General features: G+C 48.8%; 1 protein-coding gene across 1 annotated transcript in view; it reads left to right on the forward strand.

Annotated features, from left to right (window-relative positions):
- The first annotated feature begins 5386 nt into the window (after positions 1 to 5386).
- Positions 5387 to 27991, forward strand: part of NAPA (NSF attachment protein alpha) — a 53985-nt gene continuing 31380 nt past the window's right edge. The window contains exons 1-2 of the mRNA XM_060257617.1: positions 5387 to 5576; positions 26937 to 27019. Coding sequence (XP_060113600.1) covers positions 5473 to 5576; positions 26937 to 27019 — 187 coding nt within the window. The 5' untranslated portion in view covers positions 5387 to 5472. The remainder of the gene's footprint in view (positions 5577 to 26936; positions 27020 to 27991) is intronic.

The following is a 27991-nucleotide window of genomic DNA, read 5'->3' on the forward strand; positions in this document are numbered from 1 at the left end:
AATTACCAGAGGAAGTGCGAGCCCTGCGGGACTTTAGTCAGTTCTGCAGGGCTTGCAAAACCATCCTCTTTATGCAAGCATATAAGGAGCCCTGAAAACGATATCCAGCCATCGAAACATATCTACTGAACATAGCACCTTAATTTATTGTAGTTTTAACTTTTTATGTAACCGTTTTTAATGTATGCATCAACTGTATTTTAAAATTGTTTTATGTAAATCATGGGATACCATGACTTGTTAGCCGCCCTGAACCTGCTTCGGCGGGGAGGGCGGGATACAAATAAAAGTTTATTATTGTTATTATTATATATAACACATATAAAAGCTTGCATTCTGAATAAAACTTTGTTGGTCTTAAAGGTGCTACTGGACTCCTACTTTGTTCTATCGCTTCAGACCAGGGGTGGCCAAACTTGCGTAACTTAAGAGCCACACAGAATAAACGTCAGATGTCTGAGAGCCGCAAAACACGAACGTTAGATGTCTGAGAGCCACAAGACATAATCATCAGATGTTTGAAAGCTGCAAGACAGGGAGGGAGAGGTGGAAAGAAAGCAACTTTAACTTTCAATGCATTCCCCAAGCTATCCGCTAGCTTGGCTTGGAGAAGTGATTTAAAGAGACAAATGCCTTCTCTAAGCTGGCCAACAGAGCAGTCGGGGCTTCAAGAGCCACACAATATGTGTGGGAGTGCCACATGTGGCTCCCGAACCACAGTTTGGCCACTCTTGCTTCAGACCAACACGGCTGCCTACCCAGATCTCCCCACAGGCAAGCAGAAGCACGTTCTTTCTCACCCTCGTGGGCTTGACTAAATAATAATAATAAGAAGATATTGGATTTATATCCCGCCCTCCACTCCGAAGAGTCTCAGGGCGGCTCACAATCTCCTTTACCTTCCTCCCCCACAACAGACACCCTGTGAGGTGGGTGGGGCTGGAGAGGGCTCTCACAGCAGCTGCCTTTTCAAGGACAGCCTCTGCCAGAGCTATGGCTGACCCAAGGCCATTCCAGCAGGTGCAAGTGGAGGAGTGGGGAATCAAACCCGGTTCTCCCAGATAAGACTCTGCCCTTTCAAGGACAACCTCTGCCAGAGCTATGGCTGACCCAAGGCCATTCCAGCAGCTGCAAGTGGAGGAGTGGGGAATCAAACCCGGTTCTCCCAGATAAGAGTCCGCACACTTAACCACTACACCAAACCGGCTCTCCCTGGTGTCACCAAATAAATAACCCTGGTGTCCACAGAGGTTATTTATAGTGCGACCCTATTTATAGTACACCCTTTAGCATCAATAAATTTGAAAGAGGTATATCTCTGCCTACCATTTCCCTGCAGGATTCCATAATTTACCTCATGACAGCTGTATGCCTCACCTCCAGAAGTTTTTGTTCAGCAGCCCCTTCCCTGGGAGTTCCTTAGTCCTTCATACAATCTTGTCACATCCGCAGAGTGGACGGACACCTTTGCAATGAACAATTCCACCGTTTATAGATGCATAGGGAGAGAAAGACAGAGAGAGTGTGGTGCAGTTTGAATCCCCTGCACTGCTGTAGAAGTTTGCTGGGTGACCTTGGCTCAGGCAGCCTAACTTACCTCATAGGGTTTTGTTGTGAGGCTAAAATGGAGAACAGGAGTCAGTGCCAAGCATCGATATTTCGCAGTACTCAAGCTTTTGTTATTTAATCAAAGACTTGTTTTATTGAAAACTCTATGACTTGCTCCAAGGACGGGTTCCTTGGAACTAATGGCTTACATAGTATTGAATGGTATCTTATAGGCAGACTTCAAAAGGAAGGGGTTCAGATAACTTCAAAAGAATAACATAAAGATGCAAATTGGGTTGAAGGTTCAAAGGCTACTCTCCGGTATCTCTTTTACGGCTATGGAATGTTAACATCTCCATTTCTCACACCTTCTCTGCTAGCTGATAAGGCATAGCTGTGTGAATCTGTGGGAGAGGCATTCTACGCTGTTAATACAAGGTTACACTAAACATCTTGGAGCTAGCTGGTTTTATTATGCATTCACAGGCCGGGGGAAGGAGAGAAGGGGGGAAGAAAGGAAAGGCATGGATAGAATCAAAACTCAGAAATAGCATGCTTGACAGTCAGGGCCAGATTAACAATTAGGCCAAGTAGGCACTGGCCTATGGGCCCCCATGCCTTTAGAGGCCCTGTGCTGGCTTTTCCCCTCAATTCCCCCCCCCCCCTTGCTTGCAGCCCACCCAGCCTGCATGTGCAGCCAGCAACTGAGCCGCTCTTTGCCCGACTTGCCCGGTGCAGCTGCTGCTGGCGTCATCAAGTTTGCCTCTTTCTGCCTCTCCCCTGCAGCTTTGTCAAAGGGGCTTTTAAGAAGGCGCCTGCAGGCTGCAGAGGGGGCCACGGGTTGCAAGGTGGTGTCAAGCATGTAATTTTCAAAGTAACCAGTCCTTGAGTTGAAACAAAGTATGGTTTATTGATAATCCATGTGGCTCTATTGAGCTAGGTATTGGAACTGATACAAAGTAACAGTAGGATGCATACTTAAAGATGGCACATCAAAGGTTCTCTAAACATGGCTACAAACTGTAAACAATTCTACATTCACCTGTGAAAATTCACAGTAACTTTCTTATCTCTCCTGTGGTTATTCTTCCTGGGTCCAGGTCTGGCCTGGGAAACTGTCCCTGGAGGCTTTATCTTCAAAGAGCAAATTCCTGCATTTGTTAGTAAAAGCGAAAGTGGTGCCTGCTATTTTCTACTTTGATGTGCCCAAGCTTAATTCAGGGTTAGTAATATCTTTAAAACATGGCAGTTATAGTCAGACAAAAATAGACAGTCAGAGAAGGATTAAACATTGCTTGACAGGTGGGTGCTCTGACTATCAGATAATCTGTGAGGGGCCCCCTGAGATTTGACTGCCTAGGGGCCTCCACAGGGCTTAATCTGGCACTGACAGGAGTCTACCCACACACACACACGTACTGTATCTTAACCTCACCATTCCACCCAAGTAGCTCAGAGTGGCATACGTCAGGGGTGGTCAAACTGCAGCTGAGAAGCCACATGTGGCACTTTTACGCATATTGTGTGGCTGTCAAAGCCCCCACCCAACTGGCCAGCTTGGAGAAGGCATTTGTCTCTTTAAATCACTTTGCCAAGCCAGCTGGAGGCTTGGAAAATACATTTAAAGTTACTTTCTTTCCACCTCTCCCATCTATTTTCCCTCCTTCCTTGCAACTCTTAAACAACTGACATTCTTGTCGTGTGGCTCTCAAGCGGCAGAGATCAGTTCACCTGGAGAAACTGGCTGCTTTGGAAGGTGGCCTCTGTGGCCATATACTCCACTGAATCATAGAATTGGAAGGGACCTCCAGGGTCATCTAGTCCAACCCCCTGCACAATGCAGGAAACTCACAGATACCTCCCCCTAAATCCACAGGATCTTCATTGTTGTCAGATGGCCATCTAGCTTCTGTTTAAAAACCTCCGAGGAAGGAGAGCCCACCACCTCCCGAGGAAGCCTGTTCCACTGAGGAACCGCTCTAATGGTCAGGACGTTCTTCCTAATGTTGCGCTGGAAACTCTTTTGGTTTAATTTCTTTTTCTTTTCTTTTCTTTTTTTGACAATCTCACTTTTATTTCTATGTCACATAGCAAAACATACTGATGCAAATTCATAAATAAACTCGGGATTGAATCCAGCCAGCTATTTCACAATGTAGGCCAATTCCACTCATTATTATTTTTTCTATAATTAAAAAATAATATTTTATGAAGTGTACATATATCAACAGATTTATACATCTCATATAAATACTTTTCATTTTTTGCTTGTTGTCTTCTACAAATTACTAATAACAAATAAATAAACTTTTCTTTATCTTATTTCCTTTCTTTGCCCAATTTCACCGGATCCCCAAACCACTTTTCCTAATTCGTATTCTAATCATAATTATATTCTTTCTTTTGTTTCCAACACTTCTTTAATTTAATTTCAACCCACTGGTTCTGGTCCAACCTTCTGGGGCCACAGAAAACAATTCCACACCATCCTCTATACCAGGGGTGGTCAACGGTAGCTCGCCAGATGTTTTTTGCCTACAACTCCCATCAGCCCCAGCCAGCATGGCCAATGGCTGGGGCTGATGGGAGTTGCAGGCAAAAAAAAACCTTCTGGAGAGCTACCGTTGGCCACTCTGGCTCTATACACCATCACCGAAGCCCATCCCCTTCCCAAAACCAGGCTCCACTTTCAGATTTTCTGGTACTTCTCATTCTGGAGCTGGCAACCCTATTTTAGACACATAGCATCCAAACTACCAGGAGGTTAGAAAGCCTAAACTCCACCCATCTGCAGGTTCATTTTTCTTTGTGGGAAAGGGCTTGGTTTGCTAGTGATACCATTGCCAGCTCTGATTTGGGAAATACCTAGAGATTTGGGAGCAGAGCCTGGGAAGGGACTTCGGTAGGGTATAATGCTGCAGAATCCATCCGCCAACGCACCCATTTTCTCTCTAAGGCGCTGATCTCTATTGAGATCAATTGTAACACTGTGGGGGGGAGGGGTAGATCTCCTTGAGGCTGGCAACCCTGCCTATAGTATTATTTCAATGCCATTTTTAGACGGTGGTGTTTTTACTCTTCAGAAAAACCCCTCAAAAGTTACTAAAAATTTGAGTTCCAAACCATATTTAATTGGTTTTAAAAACATTTTTTTTTTAAATCACTCTGCCAGTTTGGTGTGGTGGTGAAGTGTGCCGACTCTTATCTGGGAGAACCGGGTTTGATTCCTCTCTCCTCCGCTTGCAGCTGCTGGAATGGCCTTGGGTCGGCCATAGCTCTCACAGGAGTTGTCCTTGAAAGGGCAGCTTCTGTCAGAGCTCTCTCAGCCCCACCCACATCACAGGGTGCCTGTTGTGAGGGGGGGGAGGTAAAGGAGATTGTGAACCGCTCTGAGACTCTGATTCAGGGTGGAGGGTGGAATATAAATCCAGTATCATCATCATCTTCTTCTAAACACCGGTTGCGTTGTTGCCAACTGGGGGTTGGACTATTTCTAGAAATGTAGGCGCTAAACCCAGGGAGGGAGTTCATCCCAAGCTGCCATTCTCTCCAGGGGAACGGATCTCTCCACGGAAGAAGCAATCAGTGGTCATTCCGGGAGAACTCCAGGCTATACCTGGAGCTTGGCAACCAAAAGTACCACGCAGGGAGGGGGAGACACGAGCGCCGGGCGTCACATGTCCCGGCCCGGATGAGTCAGCACGGCGACGGTCACGTGGGCAATGGGAGCCCGGCCGGGAGGGAGGTGTCTGCCTGTCACGTGAGGGCCGGCGGTGCGCGGCGCCGCAAAGGGGGCGTGGCGGCGTGGCGCGGTGACGTCACGCGGCGACGGCGGCTCAGTCGGGGTGAAGCAGGGAACTGAGAGGACGCGTTTTCTCTTCCTCCTCCTCCACTTTTCCGGGCTCGGGTTGAGCGCAGCCGGCCATGGCCATGGATACGAGCGGCAAGGAGAAGGAGGCGCTGCAGCTGCTTGCCGAGGCCGACAAGAAAGTGCGGGGCTCCCAGGGCTTCTTCTCGGGCCTTTTCGGGTGAGCGCGGGGGGGGGGGGGGAGGGCGGCTGAAGGCTGGGCTGTGCATTTATATCCCGCTTAACCCGCCAAAGAAAAGCGGCCTTCGTCGTTCTCCTCGCCTCCATTGGAGCCTCGCCACAACAGCCCTGCCAGGTGGAACAGGCTTCCTCCTCGGGAGGTGGTGGGCTCCTCTTCCTTGGAGGTTTTAAAACAGATAGATGGCCAGTTGACAGCAGTGAAGATCCTGTGAATTTAGAGAGAGGTGTTTGTGAGTTTCTTGCATTGTGTAGGGGATTGGACCAGATGACCCTGGAGGTCCCTTCCAACTCTAGGATTCTATCCTGTGAATTTAGAGGGAGGTGTTTGTGAGTTCCCTGCATTGTGCAGGGGGTTGGACCAGATGACCCTGGAGGTCCCTTCCAACTCTAGGATTCTATCCTGTGAATTTAGAGGGAGGTGTTTGTGAGTTCCCTGCATTGTGCAGGGGGTTGGACCAGATGACCCTGGAGGTCCCTTCCAACTCTGTGATTCTAGAATTCTATCCTGTGAATTTAGGGGGAGGTGTTTGTGAGTTCCCTGCATTGTGCAGGGGGTTGGACTAGATGACCCTGGAGATCCCTTCCAACTCGTAGGAGTTTAGGTAGGTCGGTGGGGCTGAGTTGGCGGGTGTACCTGGCCCAAGGTCACTCTCCCAGCGCCCTGAGCTGGGCCAGTGGGGAGTTTGGACCCGGGTCTGCCCGATCCTAGTCTGGCAATCTAGCCGGCGCGTCAGGTTTGGGTTTTGGTAGGAGGTGCGAAGGAGTTGGTTATGGGCAATTTGGTGTAGAACCAGTTTGGTGTAGTTAAGTGTGTGGACTCTTATCTTGGAGAACCGGGTTTGTTTCCCCACTCCTCCACTTGCAGCTGCTGGAATGGCCTTGGGTCAGCCATAGCTCTCGCAGGAGTTGTCCTTGAAAGGGCAGCTGTGAGAGCCCTCTCAGCCCCACCCATCTCACAGAGTGTCTGTTATGGGGGAGAAAGATAAAGGAGATTGTGAGCCGCTCTGAGTCTCTCATTCAGAGAGGAGGGTGGGGTAGAAACCTATGATCTTGTTCTTCTTCTGTTAGTATGTTTGGGGAATTAGAGGGGGGGGTGTTCAGAGCGGGGGGGGGGCTGTGTTGACCTGCAGGAGCACAACCAGAACCGAGTCCAGTGGCATCCTCTTGGAGTGTATCATGCTACGCTAAACAATGCATTTTGCAACTGGATTTTTGTTGTTCTTACACAGCAAAAGTCCAGTTGCAGAACGCATTATTTAGCGTAGTATGAATGCACCCTGAGTTTGATTTCTGAGTGCTGGTCTTGATTCTAGCCAAAATGGAGAGAAGCCGATGGTGTGGCCCTAAACCAAAATCACACTCTCCTGTTTCCTAATCTTCTGTCCCCTCCCCCCCCTCGCATTTCCCCTTCTTCTCTAATCAAGCTGATTGCAATAGGCAAGGCACCTTTGCATCTTTTGCAAGCGTCGTTACAATATCCCTCCCACTTTCTGACTGGAATTGAAGGACTCCGCTCTCCTTTTTCACTTGTGTCTCGCCAAAAGAGCTTGGACTCTCGAAAGCTCAACCCCTGAAACCCCTGTTGGTCTGTTAAGATGCTTCGGGACGCGAATATAACTCTGATGTTGCAGTCAGAGGGTGCAGTTCTGCTCAGAATGGTGGTGTGAGGATTGTGGGTGGGGCAGCTCTGAATGAGCTGGTTGTGGAAGGGGTAGAATTCTGGCGAGGGCTGGTGAAAGGATGGGGAAATGGAGCCATCTGTGGGGTGGAGTGGAAGAGAGGAAGTCTGGAAATACCCTAAGAAGAGATTGGGAAACGGTCTGAAATGTGTGGATAAGCTGGCAAGGGAGGGCTCAGAAGGAATGGAATGAATTGTAGGAGGAGAAAGCAGGTTGAGGTGAAAGGGATTGTATGGATGAAGGTGGCGGGGGCTTTTTTTTTGGTAGCAGGAACTCCTTTGCATATTAAGCCACACCCCCTGATGCAGCCGATCCTCCAAGAGCTTACAAGGCTCTTAGTACAGGGCCTACTGTAAGCTCCAGGAGGATCGGCTACATCAGGGGTGTGTGGCCTAACATGCAAAGGAATTCCTGCTACAAAAAAAAGCCCAGGAGGTGGGAGATGGAAGTCAAAGGGAGAGGAGTTTTTGAAGCAGCAGCGTTTAGGGCATGGAGGTGTTCAGCAAGGAGATGGGTGGGCTCAGAAAGGTGCAGAAAGGTAGGGCTTGGGGTGGGTGTGAGCAGGGCCGGCCCTGAACTGTCTGGCACCCTAGGCAACGCTAACTTCTGGTGCCCCCCCCCCCCACTGATAGCCACACGGAGGCACCCAAATTGGTGCCCCCAAAAGGCCAGCGCCGTAGGCGATCACCTAGTTTGCCTAGTGGCAGGGCTGTCCCTGGGAATGCAGGCCAACTGTGCAGGTCTGCGTTCCTCTTTTGAAAAACAGGGGAGGGCCGGTGGCTCAGCGGTAGAGCATCTGCTTGGTAAGCAGAAGGTCCCAGGTTCAATCCCCGGCATCTCCAACTCAAAAGGGTCCAGGCAAGTACGTGTGAAAAACCTCAGCTGGAGAGCCGCTGCCAGTCTGAGTGGACGATGCTGACTTTGATGGACCAAGGAAGGTCTGATGCAGTAGAAGGCAGCTTCCTGTGTTCAGGGCATGCTAGGTAGAAGCGAGCCATCTGGAAGTGGCGGGTGGAGGTGTTAAACGAAGGGGCAGGTCTCTTGGAAGGGTCAGCTGTTTCCAATAGATGCCAAGTAAAGCTCTGGGGAGCAGGAAACATTTGCTGCTCATCTTGTGGTAACAGGGTGCAAGGGAGAAGTTCAGTAAGCAGCTGTGGGAAATGATAGTGACAAGGTGCGGAAGGAGCTGGAAGATAAGACAGAGTTGGGTGGCTGTCATGAATAAAACCGTCTTCAGCCACTTCCTAAAGCCTGGAAGTAAAGGGGGTCCAGGTAGTACTTCCTCTAAGCCAGAGGTGGCCAAACTTGCTTAACTTGCTTAACATAAGAGCAGTGTAGATTAAACTTCAGATGTTTGAGAGCCTCAAGACATGAATGTCAAATGTTTGAACCACAAGGAAGGGGGGGGGGAAGGAGAGGTGGAAAGAAAGCAGCTTTAAATGCATTCTCCCCGCTGGTTTAATGAGACGAATGCCGTCTCCAAGGCAGCTGACGGGGTGGTGGGAGCTTTGAGAGCCACAGAATACGTGTGAAAGCGCCACACGTTGCTCCTAAGCCACAGTTCGGCCACCGCTGCTCTAAGCTGTGGAGTCTTGTGAGCAGAAATTCCATTTTGTGAATTCCTGGTATTAAAGTTCTGTGCCACCGCATGAATTAGTTTGCTCCGGGGCTGTTTTTCCTGAGCGAACCGGAGGCTAAAAACCTGTGAGCTAGCTCACACTTAAGAAGGCTTGGAGGGAACACTGGTGGATGTTGTGATTGGCTGAAGCATCTCTGTCAGGGAAGGTACGACTTAATGAGAAGCAATTGCTGTGATTTATGACTTCTGTATTTTATAATAAAGATGCAAGTGGTCCTTACACATGACGTAGAAAAATACCATAACTGACAATGTGAATCCTGTATCACAAACTTCAGATAAGTCCCGTTGTGATGTTGTAGAGCAGGTCCCGTAATGAGTTGTAGGATGTTAGCCAGTTTCATTGTTTGTGTTCCTCAGAAGTTATTCATAGATCTTTCTCAGAAGTCATCTCCTTATTTACAACCAGGGGTGGAATTCCAGCAGGAGCTCCTTTGCATATTAGGCCACACACCCCTTGATGTAGCCAGTCCTCCAAGAGCTTACAAAAGAGAGCCCTGTAAGCTCTTGGAGGATTGGCTACGTCAGGGGGTGTGGCCTGATATGCAAAGGAGCTCCTGCTAGAATTCCACCCCTGCCGATGTTACTCCTGCAGTAAGGAACTTCCCTCCCTGAAGAGCTTTCTGGGTTCTTTATTGTAAGCTCTGGGAGGATTGGCTACTTCAGGGGTGTGCAGCCTAATATGCAAAGGAGTTCCTGCTGGAATTCCACCCCTGTTTACAACTCAGCTTTTACACAAGAAGCAAGCCAGTCCATTAACGTTTTGTTAATCAGGTGCAAGGTCTTCTGCTCTAATACTGGCAGAACACCCTCTAAGCATGCTGGCAACATAGTAGGAAGCTTTGTACCTGAGTTATAAGTAAGAGGGAGATAATTTCTGAGGAAGACCTACTATGAATAACTTCTGAGGAAGATTGGCCTTACGTCTAGATGCACAGCTTACTACAACCCATTGCAGAAGCTGTGCTACAATGTCGCAAGGATGATATTTTTTTCCAAATTTTGTGATAACAGGTTTGCGTTATGAGTTGTGGGTATCCCAGCTTGAAAGACATGTTAATCTTGCACCATAAATGAATGGACACACAGAGTGACTATAGTGACATGTATATTACTCACAGACACCTTGCTGTACTTAATTTATTGCAGCTGTCTCTGCCATATATCCGTAGAGTTGGATGATGAGCAATGTAATCTAGAAATTATTTTTTTTTATTCTCCCTTTTCCTTCCCCTCCCTCCCTGACCCTTTGGAAAACACAATAAAATCTGCTATTGTAGGACTGCATTATGAGTTGTGACATTTTTCTACGTAACGTGTAAGGACCATTTTGAATTTTTATTAATCTTTTTTAACAAACCATAAGTTTATTTTAAAAATTCCAAGTTATACAGAACTTTGTTGGGTGAAGTAGTATCAAGTAGATTAATTCTGTATAGAACAAAATTCTACTATGCATAAAGCACTATGTTATATAGCAGGGGTGGCCAACAGTTGCTCTCCAGATGTTTTTTGCCTACAACTCCCGTCAGCCCCAGCCAGCATGGCCAATGGCTAGGGCTGATGGGAGTTGTAGGCCAAAAAACATCTGGAGAGCTACTGTTGGCCACCCCTGGTATATATGACATTGTAGAACATCTTATTTAGCATTTAAGATAACGTCCCGTTTGACAATCAATCAGTTGATAGATAAATACCTTATTAAGAAGAATAAGATGATGATATTGGATTTATATCCCCGCCCTCAACTCCGAAGAGTCTCTCAGATTTTATTAATTTTTAAAGTGCCGTAGCCTTAAATCAGAGGGTTTGATTGTTAATTAGGGTTTTACACCGTGCTCCCGGTTTGTTCTTCTTCTCTAATTCAGGTATTAGGGTTTGTAGAATCTTTCGGGCTCAAGTGCCGTGTTTTACTGGAGAAAGTTTTCCTTCCAGACGTTTCGTTCTGAGCTGCGGAGAACATCCTCAGTGGCGTTGCAGCCGGAGCAGGCGCTCTGACCTTCTTGGCTGCTGTGCATCACTCAATGCACAGCAGCCAAGAAGGTCAGAGCGCCTGCTCCGGCTGCAACGCCACTGAGGATGTTCTCCGCAGCTGAGAACGAAACGTCTGGAAGGAAAACTTTCTCCAGTAGAACACGGCACTTGAGCCCGAAAGATTCTACAAACCCTAATGATGTTACTAGCCGTGAAAACCTGAAATCTTTGATAATTCAGGTCTGTCAGACGGCTTCAAGGGAAAGGGACCGTGCACTAAGCTGCTTTCCACCATGGACTTCCTAGCTTCAGAGAGCAGCCGTGCTGGTCTGCAGGAGAGAAGGGCAGGATTTGAATCCCCTTGCGCCTCAGAAACCGACACGACTCTCTGAAAGCTTTCGAGAGTCACAGTTCTGCTGAAGGAGCTTAGACTCTCGGACGCTTATGTTCCAAAAATCTCGTTGGTCTTGAAGGTGCAACTGGATTCTCAGCTAGCTTGACTTCTTGGTGGCAGTGATCTTTCGGGAGCAGTGCTCCTTCTGAGCTGTGGAGTCTTGGGAGTAAAAACTCTGCTTTGCGAGCTACTGGCATTAAAGCGGTGAGCTCCTGCATCAGTGAGTTGGCTCAGGGGCCGTTTTTCCTGAGCGGAGACAAAAAAAAGGTGTGAGGCGGAGGCTAAAAAAACTGAGCTGGCTCACACTGACTCAGTTTAGAGGGAATGTTTGTCAAAGGACACCTCATAATGTGCTTAGGTTTGTTCACTCGTAATGCACACTTGGAAGGTGAAATGGGCAGACATGTGGGGGCAGGAGCGGCCCGAGGGGGCACTGTTTTGGGAGGTAGAAGACAACGTTGGGTTCCGGGAGCCGGAATGAGAACAGGGGAAGAAGGTGCTGGCTGTGTGAATTATGCTGCCTTAGGTGGAGTGGAGCAACTGGTCCATCTTGTTCAGCGTCGCCTCTTTTGACCGGCAGCAATGCCACAGGGCTCTTTGAGACAGAGAATGATGTGTCCTAACACTTGCTGTCTGTGAGCTTTCGGGTGGGAATGGAGTCTGGGATCTTCCACCTGTGACTGCCTGGCTGTGGGTGATGGGAGCGGTCAGGATCTTCTCCGAGGTCTGCCCTTCAAAGGCTGTTGTTGAAAAAAAGTTTGGGGAGGGGCTAGGAGAAGCTTCTGTGTAAAAGCAGTCAAACGTTACCTGTCCTCCTGAGACTCACACCTGAGGTCCTGAACTTTGTGTCAGCTGTGACTGACTCCCAGAGAGTCCAAGACACCTTTTGCATCTAAAGTCTTCATCAGAGCCACTTGTCTTAAAAAAAGAGAAAAGTTTGATTATGGTTTAGACCAGGGTGTCAAACATCTGGCCTGGGGGCTGAATCAGGCCCCCAGAGGGCTCCTATCAGGCCCCTGAGCAACTGGCTGTCATCTGCTTCCTTCTCCCTCTCTCTTGCTTCCTTCTGCATCACAGCTTGCTTTGCCAGGCTTGCTCAGGAGCTCAGAGCAAAACCTCTGTGTTCTCCGTTGGCTGAGGCTCCTCCCTTGGGAGGAAGGGGGGGAGGGAGAGCTTGCTTTGCCAGGCTCCCTCAATCACACAGCAGAGCTACTGAGCCAAGCCTCTCTTCTTTCTATTGGCTGAGGCTCCTCCCCCACCTGGTCCCCTGGGGAAGGAAGGAAAGAATCCAGTTCCTTGGATCCCATGGGAGAAATACAAAGAAAGCACCTTTAAGACCCAACGAGTGCTAATGTTTTAAGCATGTTTTATTTTAAGGGTTTAAAAAAAAATCTTCAGTTGTGTTTGTCAGTGTCCTTTATAAAGTTTATATCTCTGCTACCAAGTCTTAAACAGGTACACACACAGCCCAGCCCGACATGGCCTGACCCAACAAGGTCTCATTTATGTCAGGTCCGGCCCTCATAACAAATGAGTTTGACATTCCTGGGTTATCAAGATTTCAGTTTTTCACGGCTGGTAACATCATTAGGGTTTGTAGAATCTTTCAGGCTCAAGTGCCGTGTTCTACTGTTCTACTGCATTGTCACTCAACGCACAGCAGCCAAGAAGGTCAGAGCGCCTGCTCCGGCTGCAACGGCACTGAGGATGTTCTCTGCAGCCGAGAACGAAACGTCTGGAAGGAAAACTTTCTCCAGTAGAACACGGCACTTGAGCCCAAAAGATTCTACAAACCCTAATTCCTGGTTTAGACAGTGTCCAAAAGCTCCTTCCTGCCTGCCACAAATGTAGTCTTTAAGGCATTAACTCCTTCCTTGGAGGTTTTTCAACAGAGGCGAGATGGCCATCTGACAGCACTGAAGATCCTGTGAATTTAGGGGGAGGCGTTTGTGAGTTTCCTGCGTTGTGCAGGGGGTTGGACTAGATGACCCTAGAGGTCCCTTCCAACTCCGTGATTCTATGATCCTTGCTCTTTTCTGCTGCGACAGGCAGCCGAACACGCCTGACCCGCCTTGAAGAAGTGAGCAGTGGCTCCCAAAAGCTCCTCCCCGGCCACAAATTTTTGTTAGTCTTTAAGCTGCCACAGGACTCCTGCTACAGACAGATTAACATGGCCACCCGTCTTGCTTTGGGGGAGGCAGTGATGCTTGAAGAAGTAATGCGCTGCAGGTAGACGAAGAATGTGGTGAAGCACAGTTGCCTGTGCGGGGGAAGGCCTCTTTCTCTGTGTCTGTGTGGCGAATGAGAATAACTTTACAGCAGGGGTGGCCAAACTGCGGCTCTGGAGCCACGTGCGGCTCTTTCACGCATATTGTGCGGCTCTTGAAGCCCCCGCTGCCCAATCAACCAAATTAGAGAAGGCATTTCTCCCTATAAATCACTTCTCCAAGCTGGCAGTTTGGAGGATGCGTTTAAAGTTGCTTACTTTCCACCTGTCTTTCAATTTTTTTTTCCTTTCCTCGCGGCTCTCCAACATGTTCATGTCTTGCGGCTCTCAAAACATCTGACATTTAATTCTGTGTGGCTCTCATGCTAAGCAAGTTTGGCCACCCCTGGCTTTACAGCCTTTTGCTCACCTTGAGTTATCACACACCCGGCTGGAAAACATATGGAATGGGGCTGGCACAAAACAAGAGGATGAAGATACGGAGCGGCTGAGGCCTGAATTGTGTGCTTCCATCTCTTCCTTGTGGGTGCCTGTGTTTCAGCGGGAGGCACCCTCCGGACTTGCATGCCAGTGTGAAGGGTAGAAATTACAAACCGGGAGAGCCTGTAAGGAATTGGGGCGCGTATGAACAAACAACAGGGAATTCTGCATTGCTGCCTCTAGTAGTGGAAGGTTGCTTCGTTCCAGGGAGAGATGAGCACCTTGGTGGTCACGTGGTTTTGACTCTCAGGAGTTTGGCATTTAGAGCTTAGTTGCCCACCATGCTGACAGCTAAGGCATTCAATGAAATTGCTGAGCAGTCGGGTTAGAACGGATAAAAGGAAGTCCTTCTTCACCCAAAGGGTGATTAACATGTGGAATTCACTGCCACAGGAGGTGGTGGCAGCTACAAGCATAGCCAACTTCAAGAGGGGGTTAGATAAAAATATGGAGCAGAGGTCCATCAGTGGCTGTTATCCACAGTGTGTGTATATATGTATATATTTATATAATTTTTTTGGCCACTGTGTGACTCAGAGTGCTGGACTGGATGGGCCATTGGCCTGATCCAACATGGCTTCTCTTCTGTTCTTATGTGTCATAGAGTGTTGGACTGGATGGGCCATTGGCCTGATCCAACATGGCTTCTCTTATGTTCTTATGTGATACAGAGTGTTGGACTGGGTGGGCCATTGGCCTGATCCAACATGGCTTCTCTTCTGTTCTTATGTGACATAGAGTGTTGGACTGGATGGGCCATTGGCCTGATCCAACATGGCTTCTCTTCTGTTCTTATGTGACTCAGAGTGTTGGACTGGGTGGGCCATTGGCCTGATCCAACATGGCTTCTCTTCTGTTCTTACGTGACATAGAGTGTTGGACTGGATGGGCCATTGGCCTGATCCAACATGGCTTCTCTTCTGTTCTTATGTGACTCAGAGTGTTGGACTGGGTGGGCCATTGGCCTGATCCAACATGGCTTCTCTTCTGTTCTTATGTGACTCAGAGTGTTGGACTGGGTGGGCCATTGGCCTGATCCAGCATGGCTTCTCTTCTGTTCTTATGTGACTCAGAGTGTTGGACTGGGTGGGCCATTGGCCTGATCCAGCATGGCTTCTCTTACGTTCTTATGTGACTCGGAGTGTTGGGCTGGGTGGGCCATTGGCCTGATCCAGCATGGCTTCTCTTATGTTCTTATGTGACACAGAGTGTTGGACTGGGTGGGCCATTGGCCTGATCCAACATGGCTTCTCTTATGTTCTTATGTGACACAGAGTGTTGGACTGGGTGGGCCATTGGCCTGATCCAACATGGCTTCTCTTATGTTCTTATTGAACATTGCGACTCTCAAACATCTGACATTTATTCTGTGCACCTCTTACGTTAAGCAAGTTTGGCCACCCCTGTGCTAAAGCGTCCTTTATGTTCTATACTTCCTGGAATGCACTGAGCATGCCTAGTCGTTATGAGGGCATTTGGGAAGGGGGAGTGAACAGCATGTCTTTCATTTGACAAATTATCCCCCCCCTTTACATTTTCCGCAAGGTCCTTTGTTAAAACACACATGCACAGAGCTCTGTCTTGTGTTTATGGCCTCATTTTACTCCTGGCAGAACCTCGTCCATTAGATACCTTGGTGGGTGGGTGGGGGGATATTCAAGTGTCATTAGAAAGAAGAGGAAACAGCAATAACAGAAGGCCTTGAAAGGTCCATAGCTGGCAGTGGGCTAGCTCAGTAGAGCAGCAAGTGGGGAGGGAGAGGGAGGGGCGGTGCTAGAGGGAAGGAATGGCCAAACTTGAAAGTCTGGAAGAGCGGATTTGGCAGAATTTCTTAAGAGGAAAAAAGGTTATCCTTTGGTTGATTGACTTCTGGGAAGCGATGAGGTGTTTCGACTCTTAAGTACTGGCAGTAAAGGCCAGGCTAGCCCAGCCTTGGAAGCTAAGAAGAGTCAGCAGTGGTCAGTGTTCAGATAGGAGATCTCCGGGAAATACCGGGGTTGTGACTTGGCCCTACCGGCTTTGAACATCCCTTACCTTGAAAACCCTACAGCAGTGGTCCCCAGCCTTTTTGGCATCACAAACCGGTTTTGTGGAAGACATATTTTTCATGGAGGAGGTGGGGGAGGAGGGGATGGTTTCAGGATGATGCAATCGTGCACTTTATTTCTAAAGCGTTTGGTGTGGTGGTGAAGTGCGCGGAGTCCTATCTGGGAGAACTGAATTTGTATTTCTAAAGCATTTGGTGTGGTGGTGAAGTGCGCGGAGTCCTATCTGGGAGAACTGAATTTGATTCCCCGCTCCTCCGCTTGCAGCTGCTGGGACAGCCTTGGGTCAGCCATAGCTCTCACAAAGCTGTCCTTGAAAGGGCAGCTTCTGGGAGAGCTCTCTCAGCCCCACCTTCCTCACAGGGTGTCTGTTGTGAGGGGAGGAAGGTAAAGGAGATTATGAGCCACTCTGAAATGCAGAGTGGAAGGCAGGCTATAAATCCATTGTCTTCTTCTACGTTGCAATATATAATGAAATAATTGTAGAACTCATGGCCTCGTTGCTAACAGGCCACGGACCAGTACTGGTCCACAGCCCAGGGGTTGAGCTGTGGACCAATCAGTTGGGCTGTGGACCAGTCTGCTGTGACTTGATAGCAAATATGTATAAAGCAGATTTGCTGGTGGGAAGGGGAATCCAATGTTTGCAGAACCCCCCAAACCCTGAACCTTGCATAGGGAAAAAAAAAAATCTTTCTTCCTGTCTCGTGTCCCCCATTGAGCAGCCGGCTCCTTCCCCACCTTAAACTCCGGCCAACCTCAGTCCCAACCAGGAATCCCTTTCATTGTCCGATCGATTCCACCCTACTGGTTAGTGGTAGCCGGGTTCTGGGTTAATTAATTAGAGGGGGGGAGGGGGGAAGAGAGCCGTTCCCGCTAGCGCAGTGGAAAATCACAGGCATCGCGATGCAGCTTTTCCTGGGAGCCCCGGGCGCATCCTCTGAACGCATTCTAGGAGATTTCCTTCTTGTCTCGTTGCCAAGACAAAGATTGCCTTCTCTTTCTGTGGGGCTCGCTCAAGGGTCGTTTGCCCTTGAGTCAGCTGTGATAGGAAAACAACAGAAAGTGCGTGAAATGCTCCTTAATCCCCCCCCCTCCAAATGGAACCTGCCATCGCCAGCGGAGGTAGCCTGTGGGTGGGGAAGGAGAGTGTCTCGGCTTCTCTCTGCAGCACCTCCCAGCAGCTGGTCTCTTTTCTCCCGCAGACGGTGTCTGTCACCGGAGCAGCCCATGCCTTGTGCAAAGGAGGGGAGGGTTGGGTTAGGGAGCAGAGGCTGGGTCGGATGAAGCGGGCGATTCAGGGTTGATTTTCCTGCCTTGCGCATCACAAGCGTCTGGGTCCAGAGAGGGCCGAACAGCTCTGCTCCCCCGGGGAGCTGCAAGAGAGGAATGTTCCTCAAAGGCTGAAGATAGGAGTCTGGGAGCAGGAGGAAGCCGGTGTATTTGGGGGTGTGGTGTGTGTGTGTGGGGCGGCCAGAATGGATTGAGCCAAGGAGCGCTTGAACACTAAGCCCTCTCTTTTGCAACTCAGAATGCTTCCTTTATAACCATCGTGCCATCAGCGCTGCTCAGGGAAGAATATCTGTGTTTGGAGATTATCAGATCAGTGCAGCTGTTAAGTGCACGGACTCTAATCTGGGAGAACCAGGTTTGATTCCTTGCTCTTCCTTCCCATGCAGCTGCTGAGTGACCTTGCTTCAGTCACAGTTTTCGGAAGAGCTGCTCGCTCTCTCTCTCTCTCAAGAGAGCAATTCTCTGAAGAGTTTTCTCAGCCCCGCTTACCTCACAGGGTGTCTGTTGTGAGGAGAGGAAGGGAAAGGAGATTGGAAGCCGCTCCAGGACTCTTGAGTGAAGGGCGGGGGATAAATTCAGTCTCTTCATCGTGAAACGATAGTGTAGGAGCAGCCCTGTGGGGTCAGACCAGCGATCCAGCATCCTGTCTCTCACAGTGGTGAACCAGTTCCTCTAGAGGGTCAGCAACAGGGCACAGAGGCTGAAGCCTTCCAGGACGAGGACCAGAAAATCCCTGCTGGATCAGACCAGTGGTCAGTCCAGTCTAGCGTCCTGTCTCACACACTTGCCAGCCAGTTCCTCTGGAGATCCAACCAAAGGGCACAGAGGCTGATAACTTCATAAGAACATCAGAAGAGCCCTGCGGGATCAGACCTGTGGTTTATCTAGTCCAGCCTCCTGTCTCAAAAAGTGGCCAGCCAGTTCCTCTGGAGGGTCAACAACAGGGCAGAGTGGCTGAGGCCTTCATAAGAACATCAGAAGAGCCCTGCTGCATCAGACCAGTGAGAGTCCATCTAGTCCAGCCTCCTGTCTCACACAGGGGCCAGCCAGTTCCTCTGGAGGACCAACAACAGGGCAGAGAGGCCAAGCCCTTCTCCTGATGTTGCTTCCTGACTCTTGGATTTAGAGGTTTACTGCCTCGGAATGTGGAGGCTCCCCACAGCCGCCATTGATAGACTTATCCTCTATGAATCTGTCTAATCCTCTTTCAGGCTTCCATTCCTTGGTGTCGGGAAGTGTGTGTGTGTGGGAGGGTGTCATGTAATCTCTCTGGCCCATTCTGCTCAGTTCCTAGGCAGGATTATAGCTCAACTGGCCGCTAATCTGTTTTTAATACACATCTACTGGAGAATAAGTGGACCTTTCTTCTAAGTCAGGGGTGGCCAGCGGTAGCTCTCCAGATGCTTTTTGCCTACAACTCCCGTCAGCCCCAGCCATCAGCCATGCTGGCTGGGGCTGATGGGAGTTGCAAGCAAAAAACATCTGGAGAGCTATTGTTGGCCACCCCTGTTCTAAGTAAATAAACATGCCGCAGGCTGCAAGCATCATGGGAGAAACACGTGGAGTTCTGGGGACTGTAGTTCTCTGGAGGTGGTTTTCCATCTTAACCTTCTAGCAGACCTGTAGTTCCCTTGGCCTATATGTTGGTTAAGTAGACCGACCTTCATTGTAATGGAGGGAGAGATCGAAGTCACAGAGTCCCGAAAGATCTCTCTGAAGGGTTTTATGGATGTGTTTTTCACCAGAGTCTAAAATCGAAGTATATGTAGCTTTTTCCCACCTGGTTTGAAAGCCTTCGCCGGAGTGTCGAACTCATTTGTTACGAGGGCCGATTCTGACAAAAATAAGACCTTGCTGGGCTGTGTTGGGCCAGGCCGTGCATGGGCCCAGGGCTTTTGTTGTAGCGGGATCTCTTTGGAATATTAGGCCAGACACCCCTGATGTAGCCAATCCTCCAAGAGCTTACAGTAGGCCCTGTGCTAAGAGCCCCTGAGAATTGGCTACATCAGGGGTGTGTGGCCTAATATGCAAAGGAGTTCCTGCTACAAAAAAAGCCCCGCATGTACCTATTTAAGATTAGGTAGCACAGAGATATAAAGTTTTTAAAGGACACAGACAAACTTTTATAAAGGATACAGACAAACACAAATAAAGGGTTTTTTTAAAATTTAAAATATGCTTAAAACATTAGCACTTGGTCTTAAAGGTGCTTTCTTTGTATCTCTCCCATGGGATACAGGGAACTAGACAAAGGAAGCTCTGGCTCTTTCCCTCCCTCCACAGGGGACCCAGGAGGGGGAGGAGCCTCAGCCAATGGAGAAAATAGAGGATTTGCTCTGTGGCTCTGCTGTGTGTTTGAGCAAACCTTGCAAAGCAAGAGAGAGGGAGAAGGAAGCAGATGACAGCCAGTTGCTCAGGGACCTGATAGGAGCCCTTTGGGGGCCTTATTTGGCCCCCGGGCTGCATGTTTGACACCTGTTTTAAAGGATTTAGGCCCCTTTTGAGTATGCTTAAGATCCTGTGGTTTTCATTAGAGTACCAGGCATAACCTTAATCCTCATCCTGTGCTCGCTATCTCTTCCAGTCTAATCTCTCTACCGTTGTCCTAACAATCCTGTTAGGTTGCCAGCTCAGGGTGCAGCTGGGGGAGCCCTGGAAATTTACTGCTGATCTCCAGGAACAGAGATGAGTCCCCCTAATGTACTTGATGGCATTATAAACCCCCTAATGTCCTTGGTTCACCCCAGCTCCGCATCCAGAAACTTCAGGAATCACCCATCGCAGAGTGGCAACCATACAGCCTGTAAAGTGGGTTGTATTTTACATCCCTTGCATTTTCATCTCACATTCAGAAATTATCTCTTCAGCTAGGACAATTAATTCAGTGTCTTCTTCAGAAGTAATTCAGAAGTCCTTCACCCAAAGGGCTTATGACACATCGAGGATGAGGGATTGGATAAGCATATGAGGAGAGCCATCAGTGGCTAATGAGCCTCAAGCGAATTGGTGGAGAGCTCTCTGTCTAAGGGGCAAGGTGGGATGCTCTGTATTCTTGGTGCTTGGGGGGGGGCATAGTGGAAGGGCTTCTAGTGTCCTGGCCCCACTGATGGACCTCCTTATGGCACGTGGCTTTTTTTTTGGCCACTGTGTGACACAGAGTGTTGAACTGGATGGGCCACTGGCCTGATCCAACATGGCTTCTCTTATGTTCTTATGGGACACAGAGTGTTGGACTGGATGGGCCATTGGCCTGATTCAACAGGGCTTCTCTTATGTTCTTATGTGACACAGAGTGTTGGACTGGATGGGCCACTGGCCTGATCCAACATGGCTTCTCTTATGTTCTTATGTGACACAGAGTGTTGGACTGGATGGGCCATTGGCCTGATCCAACATGGCTTCTCTTCTGTTCTTATGTGACACAGAGTGTTGGACTGGATGGGCCATTGGCCTGATCCAACATGGCTTCTCTTATGTTCTTATGGGACACAGAGTGTTGGACTGGATGGGCCACTGGCCTGATCCAACATGGCTTCTCTTATGTTCTTATGGGACACAGAGTGTTGGACTGGATGGGCCACTGGCCTGATCCAACATGGCTTCTCTTATGTTCTTATGGGACACAGAGTGTTGGACTGGATGGGCCATTGGCCTGATCCAACATGGCTTCTCTTATGTTCTTATGGGACACAAAGTGTTGGACTGGATGGGCCACTGGCCTGATCCAACATGGCTTCTCTTATGTGACACAGAGTGTTGGACTGGATGGGCCACTGGCCTGATCCCACATGGCTTCTCTTATGTTCTTATGTGACACAGTGTTGGACTGGATGGGCCACTGGCCTGATCCAACATGGCTTCTCTTATGTTCTTATGTCTCTTCCTGTCCCCCCCCCATACTATGTCCTCACAGTGACCCTGCGAGGTATGTTAGGTAGAAGAAAATCCTTTCTTGTCAGCAGAAGTTACCACTGGATAACTTCAGTGGTAATTTACTGCTCAGTGGTATATGCAGATGTACAACAGGAATTCGGCGGTAGATCTTAATTTTCAGGCCTTGCGTGCATAACAGGCAACAGGCATTGTCATTCACAATCGTAAGGGAATATTTTGGCTCACAGACACCTGCATTGGCTAATTACGTTGCTGGTTTTTTTCCAGCAAAGGCTCTCTGGTTGCCACAGTTTCCTAAGGGGGAATTCTGTAGCTGAAGTCGCCGCTCAACCCACACAGTCTAGGTTTAGCTCCGTGCTCCTTCACTGTGCCGTGTGCAGCCGGCTCAACGCCCCCAGACAAGGAATCTTCCGCCCGGCACTAGTGAGCAAAACCATAGCTGATGCCTTGATCTTGCTTGGAGGCTGACAGCCGATCTGGTCATAAGAACATCAGGGAAGTCTTGTTGGATCAGGCCAGGGGCTCGTCCAGTCCAACCGTCTTGTGTCACACAGTGGCCGTAACCCACGAGGCCACCTGCAATGTTCCCTCTAAGCTGAGTCATTGTGTGCGAGCTCACAGTTTTTTAGCCTCCAGCTCACATATTTTTGTCTTAGCTCAGGGGAAAAAATGTCCCCGGAGCAAACGAATGTATTCAGTAACTCACAACCTTAATGCCAGTAGCTCACAAAGTAGAATTTTTTGCTCACAAGACTCCACAGCTTAGAGGGAACATTGTCCACCAGCCGGGCCAGAACTCCAGAAGCCCTCCCACTGTTGCCCCCCCCCCCCCAGACACCAAGAAGACAGAGCATCTTTGCCCCAGACAGCGTTCCATCTTTAAAAGGGTAAAGGTAGTCCCCTGTGCAAGCACCGGTTGTTTCTGACTCTGGGGTGACGTCGCATCACGGCGTTTTCACGGCAGACTTTTTAACAGGGTGATTTGCCCTTGCCTTCCCCAGTCATCTACACTTTCCCCCCAGCAAACCGGGGATTCATTTTACCGGCCTCAGAAGGATGGAAGGCTGAGTCAACCTCAAGCCGGCTACCTGAAAACCCAGCTTCCGCTGGAGATCGAACTCGGATCGTGAACAGAGCTTAGGACTGCAGCTTTAACACTCTGCACTGTTCCGTCCTTACCTTATGGCTAATAGCCACTGATGGACCTCTGCTCCGTTCAGCTTCTCTAGCTGTTTATAGTTTGGCAACTTTCAAAACAGGATTCTGTACATTTTTTCCTTAAATAACCGAGAGGCTTAAGCCGCATGCATCCTGGAAACCTCTTTTCGTTCTGAATCGGAGCATAGCTCCCTGCCCCCTTCCCTTCTCAAGACAAGGCTGGAAAAGCCTGCTCTTCAAAGCCTGGCATTTATTTTGCTGATGCCAAAACCTTTTTTTTCCCCCTCCTCTGGCAAGGTCAGTCATCTTGGCCATCTGTAAGCAATTTTCGAAGAGAACTGAATCTTGTGCTTCTGGTGAAGGAATTCCTCTCCTCCTAAAGGCTGGGTGGCTAAAGAAAATATCGCAGAATGTTTCCAGGTTTGGCTGTGCAGGAGAAACGTGGGGAAGGTGCAGGATTATGCAGGGTCTTCCTTCCGGCAGGAAGTGTGCTCAGGATCCAAAAAGGGGAACAAGCGCTTTGCAACCTAGAGGACTGAATTGGGTCCTGCCGTTGTGTTTTTCATTTTTGCGTCATCTGCTGTCAAGACTGTTAAGGGACCTTGTGTTTGGGGACCGTTAGGTGGGCCCAGAAGACTCTTCAGTTGAGGCAGGTTTTTGAATACTTTGATCTGAATTTTATCTGGGCTGTATTAATGTCCCCGCACAGGGCTGAATATTTTATTGTTTGCATTGTATTTTGCTCTGTGGTTGCTTCCTGCTTTTGATGGTGGTAGAAATTAATAATCCAAAGAGGGAGGGATTGTGGCTCAGTGGTAGAGCATCTGCTTGGTAAGCAGACGGTCCCAGGTTCAGTCCCCGGCATCTGCAGTTGAAAGGACCAGGCAGGAGGTGATGGGAAAGACTTCAGCCTGAGACCCTGGAGAGCCAGGAAGTGGGGTTTACAGCTCAGTGGTAGAGCATCTGCTTGGTAAGCAGAAGGTCCCAGGTTCAATCCCCGGCATCTCCATCTTAAAAGGGTCCAGGCAAGTAGGCATGAAAAACCTCAGCTGGAGACCCTGGAGAGCAGGGGAGGGATGGTGGCTCAGTGGTAGAGCATCTGCTTGGTAAGCAAAAGGTCCCAGGTTCAATCTCCAGCATCTCCAACTAAAAAGGGTACAGGCAAGCAAGCGTGAAAAACCTCAGTGTGAGACCCTGGAGAGCCGCTGCCAGTCTGAGTAGACAACACTGACTTTGATGGACCCAGGGTTTGATTCCGTATAAGGCAGCTTCGTATGTTCATATCAAAGAATCCAAAGAGGGCACGTCAAATTCATCATCTTCTTTCTCACACTGGTTAGCCAGATGTCGCTAGAAAATTCACAAGCGGACAAAAAAGACAGTATTCATGTGTGCGTGTGCTTCGTACTCCACCTTTCTCACTAGGACTCAAAGTGGATTACACAGAGTGAGTTCAGCTGGGCGGGACATTCATTAAACAGTGAAATAGAATTTGGGTTGTAGAAGCGACCGGAAATATAAAAAGCAGAAGCGAAGCTGAAGTGTTAACGTAATGCTTAAAACAATACAAAAAGAGTTTTGGAAGATGATACAACAAGAAATCTCCAAAATTTTGGGTTACGACTTTAAGAAAACTGCAGAGACTTTTTTGCTTGGATTACAATTAGAAAAATTTCCAAAGGAAGACAGGACTTTAATTTGGTACTTGCTCTCAGCTGCTAGGACATTGTATGCGCAGCTGTGGAAACAGGGAAAAATACCAGAGAAATGGGATTGGATTGTGAAAGTTTTATCGTAGAGTGAGATGGACAAATTAACTAAATCTTTAAGAGGCGATGATTTAGATATATTCAAAAAGGAGAGGAAGAAATTTAAAGGATATATGGAGAAAGAGTGGAATGTAAAAAGACATTGGACAATTTTTTAGTATTAATGAGAAAAGAAAAGTATTGAACCTTGATTGGTTAGCGGTACCTTTATAATTGAATTTAAATTTATAACTTCGGGGAAGTCAAATATTGGAGGGAGGGGGGTTGAAATATCATATGGGTTAGTATAGAAAAGAGACAACTAAATATTGTAACCATATGTTATTAATAAATTGTTAAAACACGAAAACAATACAAAAACTACGTACTAGGGTCCCACTTATAGCAATCTAGACACAGCAGTATAGACCACAGACTCTTAATGGTTTATCCGAGTAATTTTTTGAATGGTTTAATACAGCGCAAGCCTCTTGTCCGTGTAGAAAAGTCCTCGAGTACTTCTGTTTGTGGAAAGCCAGATGGGCGGGGTCCTTCCTGACCACTCAGGCAGGCTGTTCTACAAGGGGGCAGGGACACAGCAGAGAAGGCCATGGGCTGTTGTTGATTTTGCCCGTTTGAAGGTTGGCAACTGCCCCAGTGACCGAAGCTGTTGTGGTGAATGATAAGTGAGCCAGTCTCACAGATTTGAGGGTCCAGTGGGGTCTTCTCAGCAGCTGGTATCTAGTGATATTCTACCTCATGCAAGATTCTGAAAAGCAAGTTAAAGATCTCTGATTTTTAGGGGGATGGTTTTGAATCAGGGTTGCCCAAAAAGCACAGCTTTGCTTGAGTGCATATTTCCATAGAGAGCCAGTGTTGGTGTAGTGGTTAAATGCACGGATTCTTATCTGGGAGAACTGGGTTTGATTCCCCACTCCTCTACCTGCAGCCGTAGAATGGCCTTGGGTCAGCCATAGCTCTCTTATCTGGGAGAACCGGGTTTGATTCTCCACTCTTCCACTTGCACCTGCTGGAATAGCCTTGGGTCAGCCATAGCTCTCTTATCTAGGAGAACCGGGTTTGATTCCCCACTCTATCTGCAGCTGTTGGAATGGCCTTGGGTCAGCCATAGGTCTCCCAGAGTTGTCCTTGAAAGGGCAGACTCTTATCTGGGAGAACCAGGTTTGATTCCCCACTCCTCCACTTGCAGCTGCTGGAATGGCCTTGGGTGAGCCATAGCTCTGGCAGAGGTCTTTGAAAGGGCAGCTGCTGTGAGAGCCCTCTCCAGCCCCACCCACCTCACAGGGTGGGTGTCTGTTGAGGGGGGGAAGGGAAAGGAGATTGTGAGCCGCTCTGAGTCTCTTGATTCAGAGAGAAGGGTGGGGTATAAATCTGCAGTCGTCGTCTTCGTATAACCACATCTCTGCCTGCCTCGCTTAGTATATTTACTTGTTGTTTTTCTCCCCCAAGGGACCCAAATTAGTTTGCATAATTAATGCAGATAATGAAAATACAATAGTCTAAACGTACCGTTTAAATTATTATAGCATGGGGACAGTCTAGAATCTAAAGGCCCGGCTCATTCAAGGGCATGAGCCTCAGGCTTCTGGCCCCACTTATGGTAAGTCTATAACAGTTCAACTGTATTTTTCATTTGCAACCGCAGGAGAGAACTCGGGGAATGATTTAGAAGTGGCTTCCAGGCTCTGCCAAGGTGCCCTCTGAGTGCGCCAGCACTGGGAGCTCTCACAGCATCCTCTGAGCGGGCTGGTTGCACAGGACCCAGGTAGTGTGAGCTGCCCTCTGAGAATCCAGGATCCTCATCTAATTCTGCTGGTTCTGTGGTGTGAGCCGGAGGCTTTGTCTCTTTGCTTGCATTACTCTTGGCAGCCAGCCTTCTGGAGCGCTCTCTGGAAAGATGATGATGGATTTATATCCCGCCCTGTTCTCTGAGTCTCAGAGCGGTCACAATCTCCTTTATCTTCCTTCCACAGACACCCTGTGAGGTGGGTGGGGCTGAGAGAGCTCTGACAAAAGCTGCGCTTTCAAGGACAACCTCTGCCAGAGCTACGGCTGACCCAAGGCCATCCCAGCAGGTGCAAGTGGAGGAGTGGGGAATCAAACCCGGTTCTCCCAGATAAGAGTCTGCCCTTTCAAGGACAGCTCTGCCAGAGCTCTGGCTGACCCAAGGCCATTCCAGCAGGTGCAAGTGGAGGAGGGGGGAATCAAACCCGGTTCTCCCAGATAAGAGTCTGCCCTTTCAAGGACAGCTCTGCCAGAGCTCTGGCTGACCCAAGGCCATCCCAGCAGGTGCAAGTGGAGGAGTGGGGAATCAAACCCGGTTCTCCCAGATAAGAGTCTGCCCTTTCAAGGAGAATTCCTGCCAGAGCTATGGCTGACCCAAGGCCATTCCAGCAGGTGCAAGTGGAGGAGGGGGGAATCAAACCCGGTTCTCCCAGATAAGAGTCTGCCCTTTCAAGGACAACCTCTGCCAGAGCTCTGGCTGACCCAAGGCCTTCCAGCAGCTGCAAGTGGAGGAGTGGGGAATCAAACCCGGTTCTCCCAGATAAGAGTCCGCACACTTCACCACTACACCAATCTGGCTCTCTGGTTTTATTCTCCCCATTGCTCTAGAAGTGGACGCCGATACCTTGACTTCCATCAACAAGAAAGTGCCTTTGGGTTTGCAGCTCAGGTGGCATGGCTCTCCCTCCTCACGTGGCCTAGCCGCAGCCTCCTCACCTGATTTTTAAAAAATGCGCTGGTGATGCTGTAGGCTGATGCAGCAGTGTGATTTTCTGTTTCCTAGGGGCGGCTCCTCCAGGGTGGAAGAGGCGTGCGACATCTACGCGAGAGCAGCCAACATGTTCAAAATGGCTAAGAACTGGAGCGGTACGTAGCACCCTTGGACCTTTCCTCTGTTTGAATCTTTCTCAGAGCAAGGTGCCTGAGTGGATTATGTCAAGATAGAGAGCTCACAGGTATGAATAGGCAAATAAATACAGAACACGGTGAGGGTTTTTGCTGATGCATGTAATACCAAAGCAGTTTTTATACTAAACCGTGTTCAATAGTATTCCAAAAATTCTCCTTTTCAAAAAATTGTACAGTGTTCTCTCTTTGTTTGCAGAACTACACAAAGTCCAAGAAATTCCAAAGTAGATATGGGAAAGGAAACGGAAAGGTCCTCTGTGCATGCACCAGTCTTTTCCGACTCTGGGGTGACGTTGCTTTCACAACGTTTTCACGGCAGACTTTTTACAGGGTGGTTTGCCATTGCCTTCCCCAGTCAGCTACGCTTTTCCCATAGCAAGCTGAGGACTCCTTTGACCGACTTCGGAAGGATGGAAGGCTGAGTCAACCTTGAGCCGGCTACCTGAAAACCCAGCTTCCGCCGGGGATCGAACTCAGGTCGTGAGCAGAGCTTGGGACTGCAGTACTGCAGCTTTAACACACTCTGCGCCTCTTTTCAAAGTAGGTATGACTTCTTCCCAAAACAGGTGTGGCTGCAAACGGTCTGTGCTTCTGTCCTCTTTTCGGGAGTTTCCTTCTTCAGGGCCCTTTCAAGAGAAGTCCAGGGGAAATAGGAGCATTGAGCCAGACCCATTGGAGACAAGAGCGCAGCCAATTGAAATAGTTTACCCTTTTGGCGAGCTGCCTGAAGAAGGAAACTCCCGAAAAGAGGACAGAAGCGCAGTCCATTTGCAGCCACACCTGTTTTGGGAAGCGGTCATGTCTGTCTTGGAATTTCTTGGACTTTGTGCAGCTCTGCAAACAAAGAGAGAACATTGAGCGGTCGGGTTAAAACGGATAAAAGGAAGTCCTTCTTCACCCAAGGGTGATTAACATGTGGAATTCACTGCC

The sequence above is a fragment of the Heteronotia binoei genome, chromosome 17, assembly GCF_032191835.1.
Source record: "Heteronotia binoei isolate CCM8104 ecotype False Entrance Well chromosome 17, APGP_CSIRO_Hbin_v1, whole genome shotgun sequence".
In the NCBI taxonomy this organism is placed as follows: Eukaryota; Metazoa; Chordata; class Lepidosauria; order Squamata; family Gekkonidae; genus Heteronotia; species Heteronotia binoei.